The sequence below is a fragment of the Musa acuminata genome, chromosome BXJ2-10 (assembly GCF_036884655.1).
Source record: "Musa acuminata AAA Group cultivar baxijiao chromosome BXJ2-10, Cavendish_Baxijiao_AAA, whole genome shotgun sequence".
NCBI classification, from domain to species: domain Eukaryota; kingdom Viridiplantae; phylum Streptophyta; class Magnoliopsida; order Zingiberales; family Musaceae; genus Musa; species Musa acuminata.
In genome coordinates, this window is record NC_088347.1 from 20,482,568 (window position 1) to 20,499,415 (window position 16,848).

At 40.5% G+C, this 16,848-nt stretch overlaps 2 protein-coding genes across 2 annotated transcripts; both read right to left on the reverse strand.

The window, feature by feature from the left end:
• Window positions 1–1,748: 1,748 nt before the first annotated feature.
• On the reverse strand, window positions 1,749–3,754 carry LOC135624358 (polygalacturonase-like). The gene is made up of 4 exons (XM_065127869.1): window positions 3,075–3,754; window positions 2,705–2,994; window positions 2,403–2,631; window positions 1,749–2,265 (listed from the first exon to the last, which is right to left on the reverse strand). Exons 1-4 carry the CDS (start codon window positions 3,678–3,680, stop codon window positions 2,047–2,049), a joined length of 1,344 nt encoding a protein of 447 aa, XP_064983941.1. The 5' UTR covers window positions 3,681–3,754; the 3' UTR covers window positions 1,749–2,046.
• Window positions 3,755–12,138: 8,384 nt separating this feature from the next.
• LOC135624298 (polygalacturonase-like) lies at window positions 12,139–14,033 on the reverse strand. Its single transcript, XM_065127761.1, has 4 exons — window positions 13,360–14,033; window positions 12,990–13,279; window positions 12,688–12,916; window positions 12,139–12,550 (listed from the first exon to the last, which is right to left on the reverse strand). The coding sequence occupies exons 1-4, from the start codon at window positions 13,963–13,965 to the stop codon at window positions 12,332–12,334; spliced, it is 1,344 nt and encodes a 447-aa protein (XP_064983833.1). The 5' UTR covers window positions 13,966–14,033; the 3' UTR covers window positions 12,139–12,331.
• Between the last annotated feature and the right edge of the window lie 2,815 nt (window positions 14,034–16,848).

Sequence of the window (16,848 nt, forward strand, 5' to 3'; positions counted from 1 at the left end):
TGTCCGTCTAGTAGGACAATCAAATTTTGGAACAAAGGTGCTATTTGCTTATTTCATAATCCACATGGTCTACTATTAGTCTTTCATATAAATAAAACACAAAGTCCTTGTCATCTAGTGTTGACCGGGGTTTTTCTTCTCTTTCATCGGTAGATAAAAGTAGTTGTAACCTTGCAACAGGTCAACATTTCACCATGCAGGAGCATTTTTTTTTTGCCAATTTAACTCCTGTTAGTTTAATACTGGTTACCTACTCTTTCACCAGCATTAATCCAGCCTTAACACTCTTTTAAGTCTCACACTGACCGAGTAATTCAAGGGCAGTGGTACAGTAACATGGTTTTTGACTTTGTAGGGATATATATAATACATGCAATTTTACATGGGTATATAGGATATTTCATAAAGTTACAGGGTTACACTACAAATTTTTTCTAAACAAAATTAATATACTGTAATAAAGAAAGATAAACAGAGACACATAACAATTTATATGTGCTTACATGCTAACATATGTATAGGTTACTAAAATGGCTTGTGATATTTATTTTTGAACCCTCATTATTCCCTGAAATCCCACGAAAAGTAATTCTGAACAGATAGCGCTTGTTAATGCTTTTTTTTATTTATTGTAAGCAGTTACACAATTTGTTTTTATTTTCAATTGTCTGTAGTAGACCTTTAATTGTTTCCATTTTAGATTTTTTTGTTTCTTATGTAGTAGTAGACGAGGATGAGTGCTAGGCATGTTCTAACAATTATTTCAAGTCAAAAACGATGTTCCACATGCAATGAGACGTGTGTCTGGACATGTGATAGGCCTTATAAATATTGGTTTAAAGGGATACTTTTGAAATCCATGTATTAGCTCGATTAATGCATGCAGCCATCTCCTTTTACATCAAATTCTGACATGTACGTCTTCAACTTTGTTTAAGAGTTTTTTTTTTTTTTTGTTAAATAATAAGTGATAACTTACGATTTGTGATTATACACGAAACAACTTTTTGATTTGAAAAATAACTGCTAAAATACTAGCACTGCTGAAACATTAAAAAACAAGATAGATGTGTACCTTGCAAAACTTTGTATATCATTTGTGATTTCTGGTTAAAATTGCTGTAATTCTCGGTTGAATGTGGTTTTAAAGTTTTAACCTCGGTTTTGAACAAAATCCTCGCTGATAAATTAAATGAAGGGAACTGACAAAAGTTGAAAAGCTAGATGAATTAGTATTTATCTGTCGTGCCCATCTTCTCGCATTAGTTTCGTGGCACAAGTGATGAAAAGAATAGAAGATAAGAACAATTACTGAAGAAGCTTTATTGAAATGAAAAATACTTCAATACATTAAATGTTTCCTCTCCTATTTATATATATTAGAATACAAAAAGCAACGAGGTTGATTCATTTTTTGTCCACAAATAGGTGAGAGTACATCCATCAACTATTTATATCTATTTTGTTAGTATAAATGGTGGCCCAAAATCTTCTTTTTCCTTTTGAAGCCTCAGCGCTGTAAATGTTTAGACGACCAATGCATCGACAGATGCATTTTCATGGTCTATGTTTACAATAGTCTGATGTTTACTCCGGGCATTGCCTCGACACGTTTTCCTTTTGAAGTCTTACGACATACATTTTCTTAGAATTTACATGTTAATGTCTTGCTAATTGATGAGGTCTTACGATGATTTGGCAAGCTCATATTGGTTTAATGCAAACTGTTTAACCTTAATTTCAGATTTCTTCTACTGTGGATCCAGGAGTATGCTTCAGAAACAATTAGATGCCGAATCCGAGCTTAATGTACCCTCCTTTTTTTTTGCTTTTTTTGCTTTTATAGGAGAATATTTTCTGTGCTGCTTAATCTGAAGCCTTCCTTTAACATCAGATATTGTAATTTTGGTGAACAAGTGAGCATATATATTGATGTATGCATTAAATTATGTCATCCAAGTAGCCATCTGTGTCTGAGTCGTCTACATGTAGTGCTACAACTGTTATGTATGAGCTGCGTGGTAATGCTGCAACCGGAGTTCGCCATCATAGACAACTTGGCGGCACGACGAAGCCGGAGGCGGTGCCATCGGCGTGCTTACAGGATGATTCCGCCGCCGTGTTCCCGTAGGTGAGCTTGATGTCCTGTAACCCGATTCCGGTGCAGGGGTTGCTGGCGCTGCAGTCGAAGTTGACCGCCACTTCCGATGCAGACGATCCATGAATGTCATTGTACGTCACGCCACTGATCCTGACGCCGGAACTCTGTGGGGAAAGACGGTTAGCTTAACACGACTCATGTCGTCGTTGTTCCTCTCTTATTTCCTTTTTTCTTCAACTGATGAAACATATGCAGAGGTAGGTGATGGCGATGGCGATGGCGATAGCGATGGTCAACTCACCTGGTCGGGGCATCCTCTGTCGCCGGGGCAGTAGTTCTGGTCGATGATGATGGGGTTTTGGACGTTCTGCATCACGGCGTGCTCGAACACCACCCCCTTCACGAACCCCTGGCTCGGCCTCCCCCATGTCTTTATCCGCAGCCCATTCTCCGTCCCCGTGAACACCGCCGTGTTCACCGTCACGTTCTCCACCCCCTCCTCGTCGTACTCCTTCCCCAGGCTCCCGATGCTGTGGCCACCGCATCAGGTCAGCTTCGACTCAGCTAATGGTACACTGGTTTCTGCTTGCAGTGCTTATTTACCTTATGCCGTGGCCTGGGCCGCACGCCACCTGTTCGATCCACAGGTTAGTGGTGCCGGGCCCGACGGAGATGCAGTCGTCGCCGGTCTTGATGCTGGCCCCGGTAATCGTCACGTGGCTCGACCCTTGGACGTGGATGCCGTCGGTGTTGGGGCTGTTCCCCGGTGCCGTGATCTTGACGTTCTGCACTGTCACGCCATCGCAGCCGTCGATCACGATGTGGTATAGCTCGCTGTCCGTCGATGTCAGCCCGCTGATCGTGATGTCCTTCGAGTTCCTGAACGTTAGCGACTGCATAGGCAGAAGACGATCGATTCATCTTTATCATTTATCATTCGAAGTAGATTGCGAGTGTAACATGATTAGCTCACCGAGGCTCCGGCGGCGCAGCTACGTCCGGCGGCCTTGCAGGCCCAGAGGGAGGATCCGCGGCCGTCGACGGTCCCGCCGTACACCGACACGCCCTCGACGTGGTGGAACACGAGCCAGTCGCCAGCCCCTCCGAGATCGGACGGCGAGACGAGCGTCCCGTCGATCTGGACGGTGATCTTGCTGCTGCTGCATGGGCCAGCGAAGGTGGCTTGGCCGACCAAGAAGTCCCCGGCCGGCACGTACATGGTGGCCGACCCCGCCGAGCCGCAGGCCGCTTCCCATGCAGCGAGCAGCGACTTGGTCGAGTCGGTCCGGCCATCTGACTTGGCGCCGTAATCGGCAATGTTGTATGCTGCTTCCCCATACGACACAAGGTCGTCGAAGACGACCACGAGGAGGAGAACGATGAAGCTCCTGAGCTGAGCCATGAAAGCACCGCAGCCTCTACTGAAACCAATACACTCGGTGGAGGTGTTGGAGAGCTTGATGAATGGACTGCTGATATTTATAGGGTTCGTGTGAAGGTGTTTGTGTTGGTGGCTGAAGGATGAAGGACGAAGCAAACACAGCCCGAGATTTACGAGGGAACACTCCCTCAGGTGCATGCATGTGAGAGAATGCTGTATTTTATTAGCATTTCTGCTTTTGGATTCTTGGGTTTGGCATTTTTAGAAGACAAGTAGGCACTAGAAAACGGGTTCTTCGATCCGTCAAAGGAGAAGAAATCCAAGAATACCATGTGCACTTGGTGTTGAAAGTCAACCGAGGTAGGAACACGGTGAGACCATTTCGGTTGCTGCAATCAAGATCTCGATGGCAACTGCTGCTGCCATTCTTGAACTCGGGTTTAGCTTGCAAGTCATCTGATTGGGTTCTGCATTCTTGTTGGAAGAGCTAATCGAGTTTGAGTGGCACGAACTGGTTGATAAGAAAGGCATCGAACCTCGTCATGCACTGTGACAAATTTAGATGAGTGGAGATGAAGGCGGCATTAATTTGAGATGTTAAAGTCAAAGAAGTAACATTTCTGTCAACCATACGAAATATTTGCCTCTTAGTGTGGTTTTTTGTTCCTTGGTTAATCGGTATACCCCAAAGTCACAAGCCACCAAATGTTAAAGTCAAAGAAGTAACATTTCCGTAAACCATAGGAAATGTTCCTTTCTTGGCTTAATTGTCATTCACAATTTTGCATGATATCATCATTTACCATCTCATTCTTTTATAAATCATGATACATGTGTGCTATCAAAAAGTCTCTCGCCCACGAGATACTCAATTAGTAGACTTCCTCAACAAAGTCTCTCGCCCATAAGATATTCAATTTCATTCGTCCAATATTAACATCCTTCATAGAAGCTCAATCTTACGAGAGCATGATAGAAGATCATGACAAAGGCACACATTGAATAGCATTAATGCTTCCTTATATCCTCGATCAATTTATAATTAAGGATCAATCGTATATTTGAATAACTAATGTGTGATTTGAGTGATTAATCGACGAAAATCTCTCTATCAAAACTTGTATAAACACTTATTACCTCAATGAATAAAATTCATCTCTTTCACAATCTATTCTTCGATTTTATATTAAACACATATATAACATAGAGGGATTCTTCTATGTATATGGCATTTTTCTGAAGCTATTCTCTTGCTTAGAATTTTCTCATATTTTTCTTGCTTTCTTTAGGTGGGATGCTTGCTTGAAGCTTTTTATTGGTGGTGGGCTAAATATATCTAGTGATCAAGGGGTGATGATGGCTTTGATATATCATGGAGGATTTAGAACCAACCATATTTTCCTCAACCAATCAGTTTTGTTCATCAGGACCGGTTGTGCTCTTTTTTGCACATTGTAAGCTTCAAAGACTCGCATCATTGCCCAAGCAAAGAGCACCACTAGCACTTTGAAAGAGGCATCAGTACAAGCTGTTGGGCATCAGTTCAAGCTGTTGGGCTGGTAGCCCACAAATTCGGCCCACAGTGAGCTTGGGCAGCCCACAGCTCACCCCCCTTTTAACCTAACCCTAATTAACATTAGGGGGGGTGGTGGCTACGTTTTGGAGGCAGGAAAAGACATAAATAGGGCAGCAACATGGGAGAAGAAAACAACCACGAGATTCCAAAGAAAAGGAGAAAAACAAGGCAAAAAAGGAAGAGAAAGAAAGAGAAGAAGACAAGGACAACGCAGAGAGACTATTCTAAATCATCTAGCAGTGTTCTATCTCAGGTTAGATCAAATCTACAGTAGACTCTTGTTGTGATTACTTATAGAGGTTTTAGATATTGTGGGCAGTGACGTGATCCTTGTATCCCAGTTGTTCTCTTGAGATTATTGCTAGAGTTTAGGGCAAGAGATTGAGATTTGTATATTCATTATTCTCATAGTGGATTATCTCTAGTTTGCCCCGTGGTTTTTACCCTTCACATTGGAGGGGTTTTCCACGTATATCTTAGTGTTCTGTTTGATTGTGCTTCCATTTAATTCCGCTGCGTATTATGGTCTTCTAGTATTTGTTCATATACAAAGGTTATTCTTGTTTATATCCCTATCAACTGGTATCAGAGCAAAAAGGGGTTTTGGTGATTTAATTTTTGTATTTGAGCATTAGGCCAATAATGTTTCTTGCATGATTAGTTTGAATGGAAATAATTGGATGATGTGGAAACCAAGAATAGAAGATCTCTTGTACTGTAAAGATTTGTATGGACCTTTGCAGGGGGATAGTGCAATACCCACAACTATGACAGATGATGAGTGGAAGATGTTAGATCGAAAAACAATTAGATTTATTCGAAATGGCTTGATGATAGTGTCTTTCACCATGTTTCTACTAAACTTTCTGCATATTCTCTTTGGAAAAAGTTGGAAAGTCTCTGTAAAAGAAAAACAACCGGCAACAAAGCTTTTTTGATCAGAAAACTTGTGAACCTAAAATATAGAGAAGGTGCTTCTATTGCTGAACATTTGAATGAAATGCAAAATATTACTAATCAGTTATCCTCTATGAAAATGTCTCTTGATGATGAGTTGCAGGCGTTGTTACTTCTTAGTTCATTACCAGAAAGTTGGGAGACACTGGTGGTTGCCCTCAGTAATTCTGCGCCAGATGGTATTGTCACTATGAGTCAAGTAACAAGCAGTTTGTTAAGAAGAAAGAGTTCGGCTACATCTCAGAATGATTCACAGGCACTTATCTCAGAGAACAGAGGAATGTCAAAGTCTAGAAGCAGTTCACGTATGGGTAGAAGCAAGTCAAGATCAAGAAAAGATATCATCAACATAAAGTAAGAGAATAATAAAATCCTCACCAAACCATTTGATGTATACACAATGATCTATACACAATGATCTAAAGCCATTTTTTTGTATCCATTTTCTATCATAAATGAATCAAACTTTCTGTACCACTATCTTGGAGCTTGCTTTAGCCCATACAAGCTCTTCTTCAACTTGCAGACAAAATTATCTTTACCTTTGACTTTGAAGCCTTCTTGTTGCTAAAGAGATTTTCTCACATCTAACAGCTCAACCTCAAAGTCCTGTCTAACAGCAATACCAAGAGCAACACGAATAGAAGACATTTTAACAACAAGAGAGAAAATCTCTTCAGAGTCAATACATTTCTTTTGACCAAACAGCTCAACCTCATATGATGTCGCCCCCCATGATTTCCCAACATGTACTTCGGTTGAGAACAATATTCTTGAGTCTTCAACCTAAAAACCCACTTGTTCTTTAAGGCCTTCATTCCATTTGGTAGCAGCACCAAATCATAAGTGTGGTTCTTCTGAAGAGCATCCATCTCTTCCTGCATAGCAAGTAACCACTTCTCTTTCTTCTCACTTTCAAATGCTTCCTGGTAACTCTCTGGTTCACCTGCATCAGTAAGCATCACATACTAATCTGTAGAGTATCTTCTGGAAGGTTGACATTGTCTAGAAGATATTCTTAACTGAGGTTCTGTTGGAACTTGCTCTCCTACTTCTTGCTCAACATGTCCTGTAGGTATATCAATATCAGGCTCTACACTATCTTCCTGCACATCTCCCTCATCATCGTGATATACTAGAGGAATAACTAGGTCACAATCTGCTAATCCTTCTACAGAAGTATTGGCTGGTGTCTTCTTCAAATCTTCAAAGGTTTGATCCTCAAAGAAGACTACATCTCGGCTTCTGAACACCTTCTGCTTTTCTGGATCCCAAAGCCTGTAACCAAAATGATCATATGAGTAACCAAGAAAATACATTATTTAGTCTTACCATCCAGCTTGGACCTCTCATTATCTGGAATATGTGCAAATGCACGACAACCAAACACTCTCAAATACTTGTAGGAAACATCTTTCCTTGACCATACATGCTCTGTAACATCACCATCTAGGGCTGTACATAGTGATAAGTTGATCACATCAACTGTAGTCCTCAAAGCCTCATCCCAAAACCTTTTGGGTAGCTTGACCTGTGAAAGCATACATCTAATCTTTTCCATGATGGTGCGCTACATCCTCTTTGCAATTGCATTATGCTGAGGTGTACCAGGAACTGTCATCTCATGTTGGATCCCATGTGACCTGCAATAGCCATTAAACAATCCTGTATACTCACTACCATTATCTGATCTTATGCATTTCAATTTCCTTTCTGCCTTCCTTTCAACCCTGGCATAAAACTCTTTGAAGACATTAATCACATGATCTTTAGTCTTCAAAGCATAGGCCCAAACTTTTCTTAAAAAATCATCTATAAAAGTGACAAAATAAAGTGCACCACTTATACCAAGAACATCAACAGATTCACTAGGAGTTTTTGTCCTCAAAGGACCACATACATCTGTATAAACACGGTCTAAGGCATGCATTTTTCTAGATAAAGCAGCACTAGCAAATAAAACTCTATGTTGTTTACCAGCCAAACAATCAATACAAGGGTTCAGATGTATACCTCTGAGGTCTGGTAATACCTCTCTCTTGGAAAGAGCTTGTAGCCCCATCTCGCTCATATATCACAATCGCCTATGCCACAACTCCATACTGAAGTCTTTCTCTGTAGCATTTAACTGCTCACCATAAGCTTTAGCCTGTAACCTGTACAAAGTATGACATTTCTTTCCATTAGCTATAACAAGAGAACCCTTACTGAGCTTCCATTGTCCTTTGTGAAATCAACTTTCATAGTCTTCATCATCTAGTCTTCCAACTGAAATAAAATTCAGCCTTAAGTCAATCACATGCCTCATATCCTTAAGCACCAACTTGCAGTCAAGGTTGGTCTTTAAATGGATATCACCCATGCCTATGATGTTTGTTGTGTCATAGTTGCCCATCTTGACAACACCGAAATTTTCAGACCTGTATGTAGCAAAAAACTCTCTCCGTGGTGTAGCATGATAAGAAGCACCTGTGTCAATCACCCACTCAAGATCCTGACACACACAAGAAAAAATATCATCAGAAGGAGACAAAATCAAATAATCACCACCCTGCATTATAGCTATGATATTATCTTTAGACTCTATAGACTCCATTTCTTTTCCCTTCTTCTTGCTCTTCTTAGGTTGTTTACATTAGTTCTTGTAATGTCCTTTCTCACCACAATTATAGCAAACAATATCTTTTCTTGATCTTGACTTGCTTCTACCCATGCGTGAACTACTTCTAGACTTTGACCTTCATCTGTTCTCTGAGATAAGTGTCTGTGAATCATTCTGAGATGTTGCCGAAGTCTTTCTTCTCAACTCCTCATTCAACAAACTGCTTGTTACTTGACTCATAGTGACAACACCATCTCGCGCAGAATTACTGAGGGAAACCACCAGTGTCTCCCAACTTTCTGGTAATGAACTGAGAAGTAACAATGCCTGCAACTCATCATCAAGAGATATTTTCATAGAGGATAACTGGTTAGTAATACTCTGCATTTCATTCAAATGCTCAGCAATAGAAGCACCCTCTCTATATTTTAGGTTCACAAGTTTTCAGATCAAAAAAGCTTTGTTGCCAGTTGTTTTTCTTTAATAGAGACTTTCCAAGTTTTTCCAAAGAGAATATGTAGATATTTCAGTAGAAACATAGTGAAAGACACTATCATCAAGCCACTGTCTAATAAACCCAATTTTTTTTTATCTAACCTCTCCCACTCATCATCTGTCATAGTTGTCGGTTTTGCACTATCCCCCTGTAAAGGTCCATACAAATCTTTGAAATACAAGAGATCTTCCATTCTTGGTTTCCATATCATCCAATTGTTTCCATTCAAACTAATCATACGAGAAACATTACTGGCCTCCATGTTCAAATATAAAAATTAAATCACCAAAACCTCCTGCTCTAATACCAATTAATGGGGATATAAACAGGAATAACCTTTGTATATGAACAAATACTAGAAAACTATAATACGCAACGGAATTAAATGGAAGCATTATCAAACAGAACACCAAGATATACGTGGAAAACCCCTCCAATGTGAAGGGTAAAAACCACGGGGCAAACAAGAGATAATCCACTATGAGAATAATGAATATACAAATCTCAATATCTTGCCCTAAACCCTAGCAACAATCTCAAGAGAATAACTGGGATACAAGGATCACGTCACTGCCCACAATATCTAAAACCTCCCCAAGTAATCACAGCAAGAGTCTACTGTAGATTTGATCTAACCTAAGATAGAATACTACTAGATGATTGAGAACAACCTCTGTGCGTTGTCCTTGTCTTCTTCCCTTTCTTTCTCTTCCTTTTCTACCTTGTTTTACTCGTTTTCTTTGAAATCTCATGGATGTTCTCTTCTCCCACGTTGCTGCCCTATTTATGTCTTTTTCTGCTTCCAAAACACAGTCTCCATATTTCTCCTAATGTTAATTAGGGTTAGGTTAAGAGGAGGTGAGCTGTGGGCTGCCCAAGCCCACTATGGACTGAATTTATGGGCTACCAGAATTCCCAGGTCAGTTTCTCTTATTATACTTGGAACTATTTGTAGTTTGCTAACATGATATATGCATGGTGATATCAAATGCTTTATGAGGCTGTTTTGGTAGGTGGATCTGAATAGGGCAGGGGTGCCTTTACTGGAGATTGTCTCTGAGCCCGATATGAGGAGTGGACTTGCGGTTGCAGAATATGCTACAGAGATAGAGAGGCTGGTTAGGTATCTTGGAATAAGCATTGGAAATATGCAGGAAGGTTCACTTCGTTGTGATGTAAATATTTTTGTCCGTCCAATAGGACAATCAATTTTTGAAACAAAGGTACTATTTGCTTATTTCATAATCCACATGATCTACTGTTAGTCTTTCATATAAATAAAACACAGTGTTGACCGGGGTTTTTCTTCTTTTTCATCGGTAGATAAAAGTAGTTGTAACCTTGCAACAGGTCAACATTTCACCATGCAGGAGCATTTTTTTTTGCCAATTTAACTCTTGGTTACCTACTCTTTCACCAGCATTAATCCAGCCTTAACACTCTTTAAGTCTCATACTGACCGAGTAATTCAAGGGCAGTGGTACAGTAACATGGTTTTTGACTTTGTAAGGATATATATATAATATATACAATTTTACATTCATAGGATATTTCATGAAGTTACAGGGTTACACTAGAAATTTTTTCTAAACAAAATTAATATACTGTAATAAAAAAAGATAAACAGAGAAACATAACAATTTATATGTGCTCTCAAGCTAACATATGTATAGGTTGCTAAAATGGCTTGTGATATTTATTTTTGAACACTCATTATTCCATGAAATCCCACGAAAAGTAATTCTGAACAGATAGCGCTTGTTAATGCTTTTTTTTTTATTGTAAGCAGTTACACAATTTGTTTTTATTTTCAATTGTCTGTAGTAGACCTTTAATTGTTTCCATTTTAGATTTTTTTGCTTCTTATGTAGTAGTAGACGAGGATGAGTGCTAGGCATGTTCTAACAATTATTTCAAGTCAAAAACGGTGTTCCACATGCAATGAGACGTGTGTCTGGACATGTGATAGGCCTTATAAATATTAGTTTAAAGGGATACTTTTGAAATCCATGTATTAGCTCGATTAATGAATGCAGTCGTCTCCTTTTACATCAAATTCTGACATGTACGTCTTCAACTCTGTTTCAGAGTTTTTTTTTTTTTTTTGTTAAATAACAAGTGATAACTTACGATTTGTGATTATACACGAAACAACTTTTTGATTTGAAAAATAACTGCTAAAATACTAGCACTGCTGAAACATTAAAAAACAAGATAGATGTGTACCTTGCGAAACTTTATATATCATTTGTGATTTCTGGTTCAAATTGCTGTAATTCTCGGTTGAAAACCTCTGTCTTGAATATGGTTTTAAAGTTTTAACCTCGGTTTTAAACAAAATCCTCACTAATAAATTAAATGACGGGAATGAAGGGAACTGACAAAAGTTGAAAAGCTTGATGAATTAGTATTTATCTATCGTGCCCATCTTTCGCATTAGTTTCGTGGCACAAGTGATGAAAAGAATAGAAGATAAACAATTACCGAAAAAGCTTTATTGAAATGAAAAATGCTTCAATACATTAAATGTTTCCTCTCCTATTTATACATATTAGAATACAAAAAGCAATGAGGTTGATTCATTTTTTGTCCACAAATAGGTGAGAGTACATCCATCAACTATTTATATATTTTTTGTTAGTATAAATGGTGGCCCAAAATCTTCTTTTTCCTTTTGAAGCCTCAGCGCTGTAAATGTTTAGACGACCAATGCATCGACAGATGCATTTTCATGGTCTATGTTTACAATAGTCTGATGTTTACTCCGGGCATTGCCTCAACACATTTTCCTTTTGAAGTCTTACGACATGCATTTTCTTAGAATTTACATGTTAATGTCTTGCTAATTGGTGAGGTCTTACGATGATTTGGCAAGCTCATATTGGTTTAATGCAAACTGTTTAACCTTAATTTCAGATTTCTTCTACTGTGGATCCAGGAGTATGCTTCAGAAACAATTAGATGCCGAATCCGAGCTTAATGTACCCTCCTTTTTTTTTGCTTTTTTTTCTTTTATAGGAGAATATTTTCTGTGCTGCTTAATCTGAAGCCTTCCTTTAACATCAGATATTGTAATTTTGGTGAACAAGTGAGCATATATATTGATGTATGCATTAAATTATGTCATCCAAGTAGCCATCTGTGTCTGAGTCGTCTACATGTAGTGCTACAACTGTTATGTATGAGCTGCGTGGTAATGCTGCAACCGGAGTTCGCCATCATAGACAACTTGGCGGCACGACGAAGCCGGAGGCGGTGCCATCGGCGTGCTTACAGGATGATTCCGCCGCCGTGTTCCCGTAGGTGAGCTTGATGTCCTGTAACCCGATTCCGGTGCAGGGGTTGCTGGCGCTGCAGTCGAAGTTGACCGCCACTTCCGATGCAGACGATCCATGAATGTCATTGTACGTCACGCCACTGATCCTGACGCCGGAACTCTGTGGGGAAAGACGGTTAGCTTAACACGACTCATGTCGTCGTTGTTCCTCTCTTATTTCCTTTTTTCTTCAACTGATGAAACATATGCAGAGGTAGGTGATGGCGATGGCGATGGCGATAGCGATGGTCAACTCACCTGGTCGGGGCATCCTCTGTCGCCGGGGCAGTAGTTCTGGTCGATGATGATGGGGTTTTGGACGTTCTGCATCACGGCGTGCTCGAACACCACCCCCTTCACGAACCCCTGGCTCGGCCTCCCCCATGTCTTTATCCGCAGCCCATTCTCCGTCCCCGTGAACACCGCCGTGTTCACCGTCACGTTCTCCACCCCCTCCTCGTCGTACTCCTTCCCCAGGCTCCCGATGCTGTGGCCACCGCATCAGGTCAGCTTCGTCTCAGCTAATGGTACACTGGTTTCTGCTTGCAGTGCTTATTTACCTTATGCCGTGGCCTGGGCCGCACGCCACCTGTTCGATCCACAGGTTAGTGGTGCCGGGCCCGACGGAGATGCAGTCGTCGCCGGTCTTGATGCTGGCCCCGGTAATCGTCACGTGGCTCGACCCTTGGACGTGGATGCCGTCGGTGTTGGGGCTGTTCCCCGGTGCCGTGATCTTGACGTTCTGCACTGTCACGCCATCGCAGCCGTCGATCACGATGTGGTATAGCTCGCTGTCCGTCGATGTCAGCCCGCTGATCGTGATGTCCTTCGAGTTCCTGAACGTTAGCGACTGCATAGGCAGAAGACGATCGATTCATCTTTATCATTTATCATTCGAAGTAGATTGCGAGTGTAACATGATTAGCTCACCGAGGCTCCGGCGGCGCAGCTACGTCCGGCGGCCTTGCAGGCCCAGAGGGAGGATCCGCGGCCGTCGACGGTCCCGCCGTACACCGACACGCCCTCGACGTGGTGGAACACGAGCCAGTCGCCAGCCCCGCCGAGATCGGACGGCGAGACGAGCGTCCCGTCGATCTGGACGGTGATCTTGCTGCTGCTGCATGGGCCAGCGAAGGTGGCTTGGCCGACCAAGAAGTCCCCGGCCGGCACGTACATGGTGGCCGACCCCGCCGAGCCGCAGGCCGCTTCCCATGCAGCGAGCAGCGACTTGGTCGAGTCGGTCCGGCCATCTGACTTGGCGCCGTAATCGGCAATGTTGTATGCTGCTTCCCCATACGACACAAGGTCGTCGAAGACGACCACGAGGAGGAGAACGATGAAGCTCCTGAGCTGAGCCATGAAAGCACCGCAGCCTCTACTGAAACCAATACACTCGGTGGAGGTGTTGGAGAGCTTGATGAATGGACTGCTGATATTTATAGGGTTCGTGTGAAGGTGTTTGTGTTGGTGGCTGAAGGATGAAGGACGAAGCAAACACAGCCCGAGATTTACGAGGGAACACTCCCTCAGGTGCATGCATGTGAGAGAATGCTGTATTTTATTAGCATTTCTGCTTTTGGATTCTTGGGTTTGGCATTTTTAGAAGACAAGTAGGCACTAGAAAACGGGTTCTTCGATCCGTCAAAGGAGAAGAAATCCAAGAATACCATGTGCACTTGGTGTTGAAAGTCAACCGAGGTAGGAACACGGTGAGACCATTTCGGTTGCTGCAATCAAGATCTCGATGGCAACTGCTGCTGCCATTCTTGAACTCGGGTTTAGCTTGCAAGTCATCTGATTGGGTTCTGCATTCTTGTTGGAAGAGCTTATCGAGTTTGAGTGGCACGAACTGGTTGATAAGAAAGGCATCGAACCTCGTCATGCACTGTGACAAATTTAGATGAGTGGAGATGAAGGCGGCATTAATTTGAGATGTTAAAGTCAAACAAGTAACATTTCCGTCAACCATAGGAAATATTTGCCTCTTAGTGTGGTTTTTTGTTCCTTGGTTAATCGGTATACCCCAAAGTCACAAGCCACCAAATGTTAAAGTCAAAGAAGTAACATTTCTCGTAAACCATAGGAAATGTTCCTTTCTTGGCTTAATTGTCATTCACAATTTTGCATGATATCATCATTTACCATCTCATTCTTTTATAAATCATGATATATGTGTGCTATCAAAAAGTCTCTCGCCCACGAGATATTCAATTAGTAGACTTCCTCAACAAAGTCTCTCGCCCATAAGATATTCAATTTCATTGGTCCAATATTAACATCCTTCATAGAAGCTCAATCTTACGAGAGCATGATAGAAGATCATGACAAAGGCACACATTGAATAGCATTCATGCTTCCTTATATCCTCGATCAATCTATAATTAAAGATCAATCGTATATTTGAATAACTAATGTGTGATTTGAGTGATTAATCGACGAAAATCTCTCTATAAAACTTGTATAAACACTTATTACCTCAATGAATAAAATTCATCTCTTTCACAATCTATTCTTCGATTCTATATTAAACATATATATATAACATAGAGGGATGCTTGGCATTTTTCTGAAGCTATTCTCTGTCTAATAAACCCAATCAATCTATAATTAAGGATCGATCGTATATTTGAATAACTTATGTGTGATTTGGGTGATTATTCAAAGGAAATCTCTCTATTAAAACTTGTATAAATACTTATTACCTCAATGAATAAAATTCATCTCTTTCACAATCTATTTTTTAATTCTATATTAAACACATATATAACATAGAGGGATGCTTGGCATTTTTCTGAAACTATTCTCCGTCTAATAAACCCAATCAATCTATAATTAAGGATCGATTGTATATTTGAATAACTTATGTGTGATTTGGGTGATTAATCAAAGGAAATCTCTTTATCAAAACTATTAGTTTGGCAAGTCCTCCCATATCGGGAAAACTAGGCTTGTTATCTCTTATTGGAACTATAAATAAGGGCCTGGGTTTTGAGGTCAGATGCACCACAAGATGCACCACAAGAGACACCCCAAGAGGCACCACAAGAAATCCTAAGTATTTACTTTGGTTTAAGTCCACACTTAGTTAAATAGTTTGGACTTATACTTTGGGTTTTTCTTGTTTAGTATTTTTGGGTGTTTTATGGCCTAGGAATATCTTCCTAAGGCGTTTGTAATTGTCTCTTTTATAGTAGTGATTTGCTCCTCTTTCGTCCGTGGATGTAGGTCAAAGTCAATTGACCGAACCACGTAAATCTGGTGTTATTGTCGCTTCTTTTATTCTTCCGCTTTATTATCTTTGTTGGGTTGTCTAAATTTTTCTTGTGGTAAATTTCCTGGGGCTAGCTCTAACAAACTGGTATCAGAGCCTGGTTCTAGGATCTTTTGGCAATGATGACAATAACAAAAATTGTTGTCGAGAAATTCGACAGAAATGTCAACTTCGGCTTATGGCAACTCAAGATGGAGGCCATTCTGGTTCAAGACGGAGTTGATTTGGTACTACAGGGAACCGAAAACATTCCATATGGTACGTCAAAGGAAGATTTTGCGACTATGGATAAGAAGGCCCGATCAAGCATCATTCTAAATCTCTCTGATGAGGTTTTACGGGAGGTAGCTACAGAGACTACGGCTAAGAGCATGTGGGACAAGCTTAAAGCCTTGTACATGAAGAGGACAGTGGAGAATCGTCTCTACTTGAAGCAGAGTCTGTATATGCTTCAGATGATTGAAGGTACATCTATACTCTCGCATCTTAATAAATTTGATTCTTTGGTTATGGATTTGGAGAATATAGATGCAAAAATTGATGATGAGGATAAGGCTTTGTTACTCTTGTGTTCTCTTCCCCAATCTTTTAAGCATTTCCGTGATACTTTGATTTATGGAAAAGAAACATTTTCGTATCAAGAAATTAAATCTGTACTGAAATCTAAGGAGCAGATAGACAGGAATATCACTGGGGAAAGTAGAGAGAATCAGGCTGAGGGTATGGTTGTTAGGGGGAGAATGGATAAAAGAGAATTTGACAGTAGTAGATCTAAATCTAGATCTAAATCCAGACATAGAAATTTGGAATGCAGATATTGTCATAAAATGGGGCACATTAAATCTGATTGCTTTAAATTGAAAAATAAATTAAAGCAAAAGGAAAATTTTGTTAAGAAAACTATTGAATCCGCTGAAGTTAGTGTAGCAACTGATGAGAATGTTGGAAATATTTTCTCTGCTATTGATGACAGGACGATGTCTAAAAATGAATGGATTTTAGATTCGGGTTGTTCTTATCACATGTGTCCCAATAGGGATTTGTTTTCCACATATGAATCTTGTAATGGTGGAATTGTTTTGATGGGCAATAATGCCGCATGTGATGTTGTTGGTAGAGGCACAATCCGAATTAAAATGCATTATGGT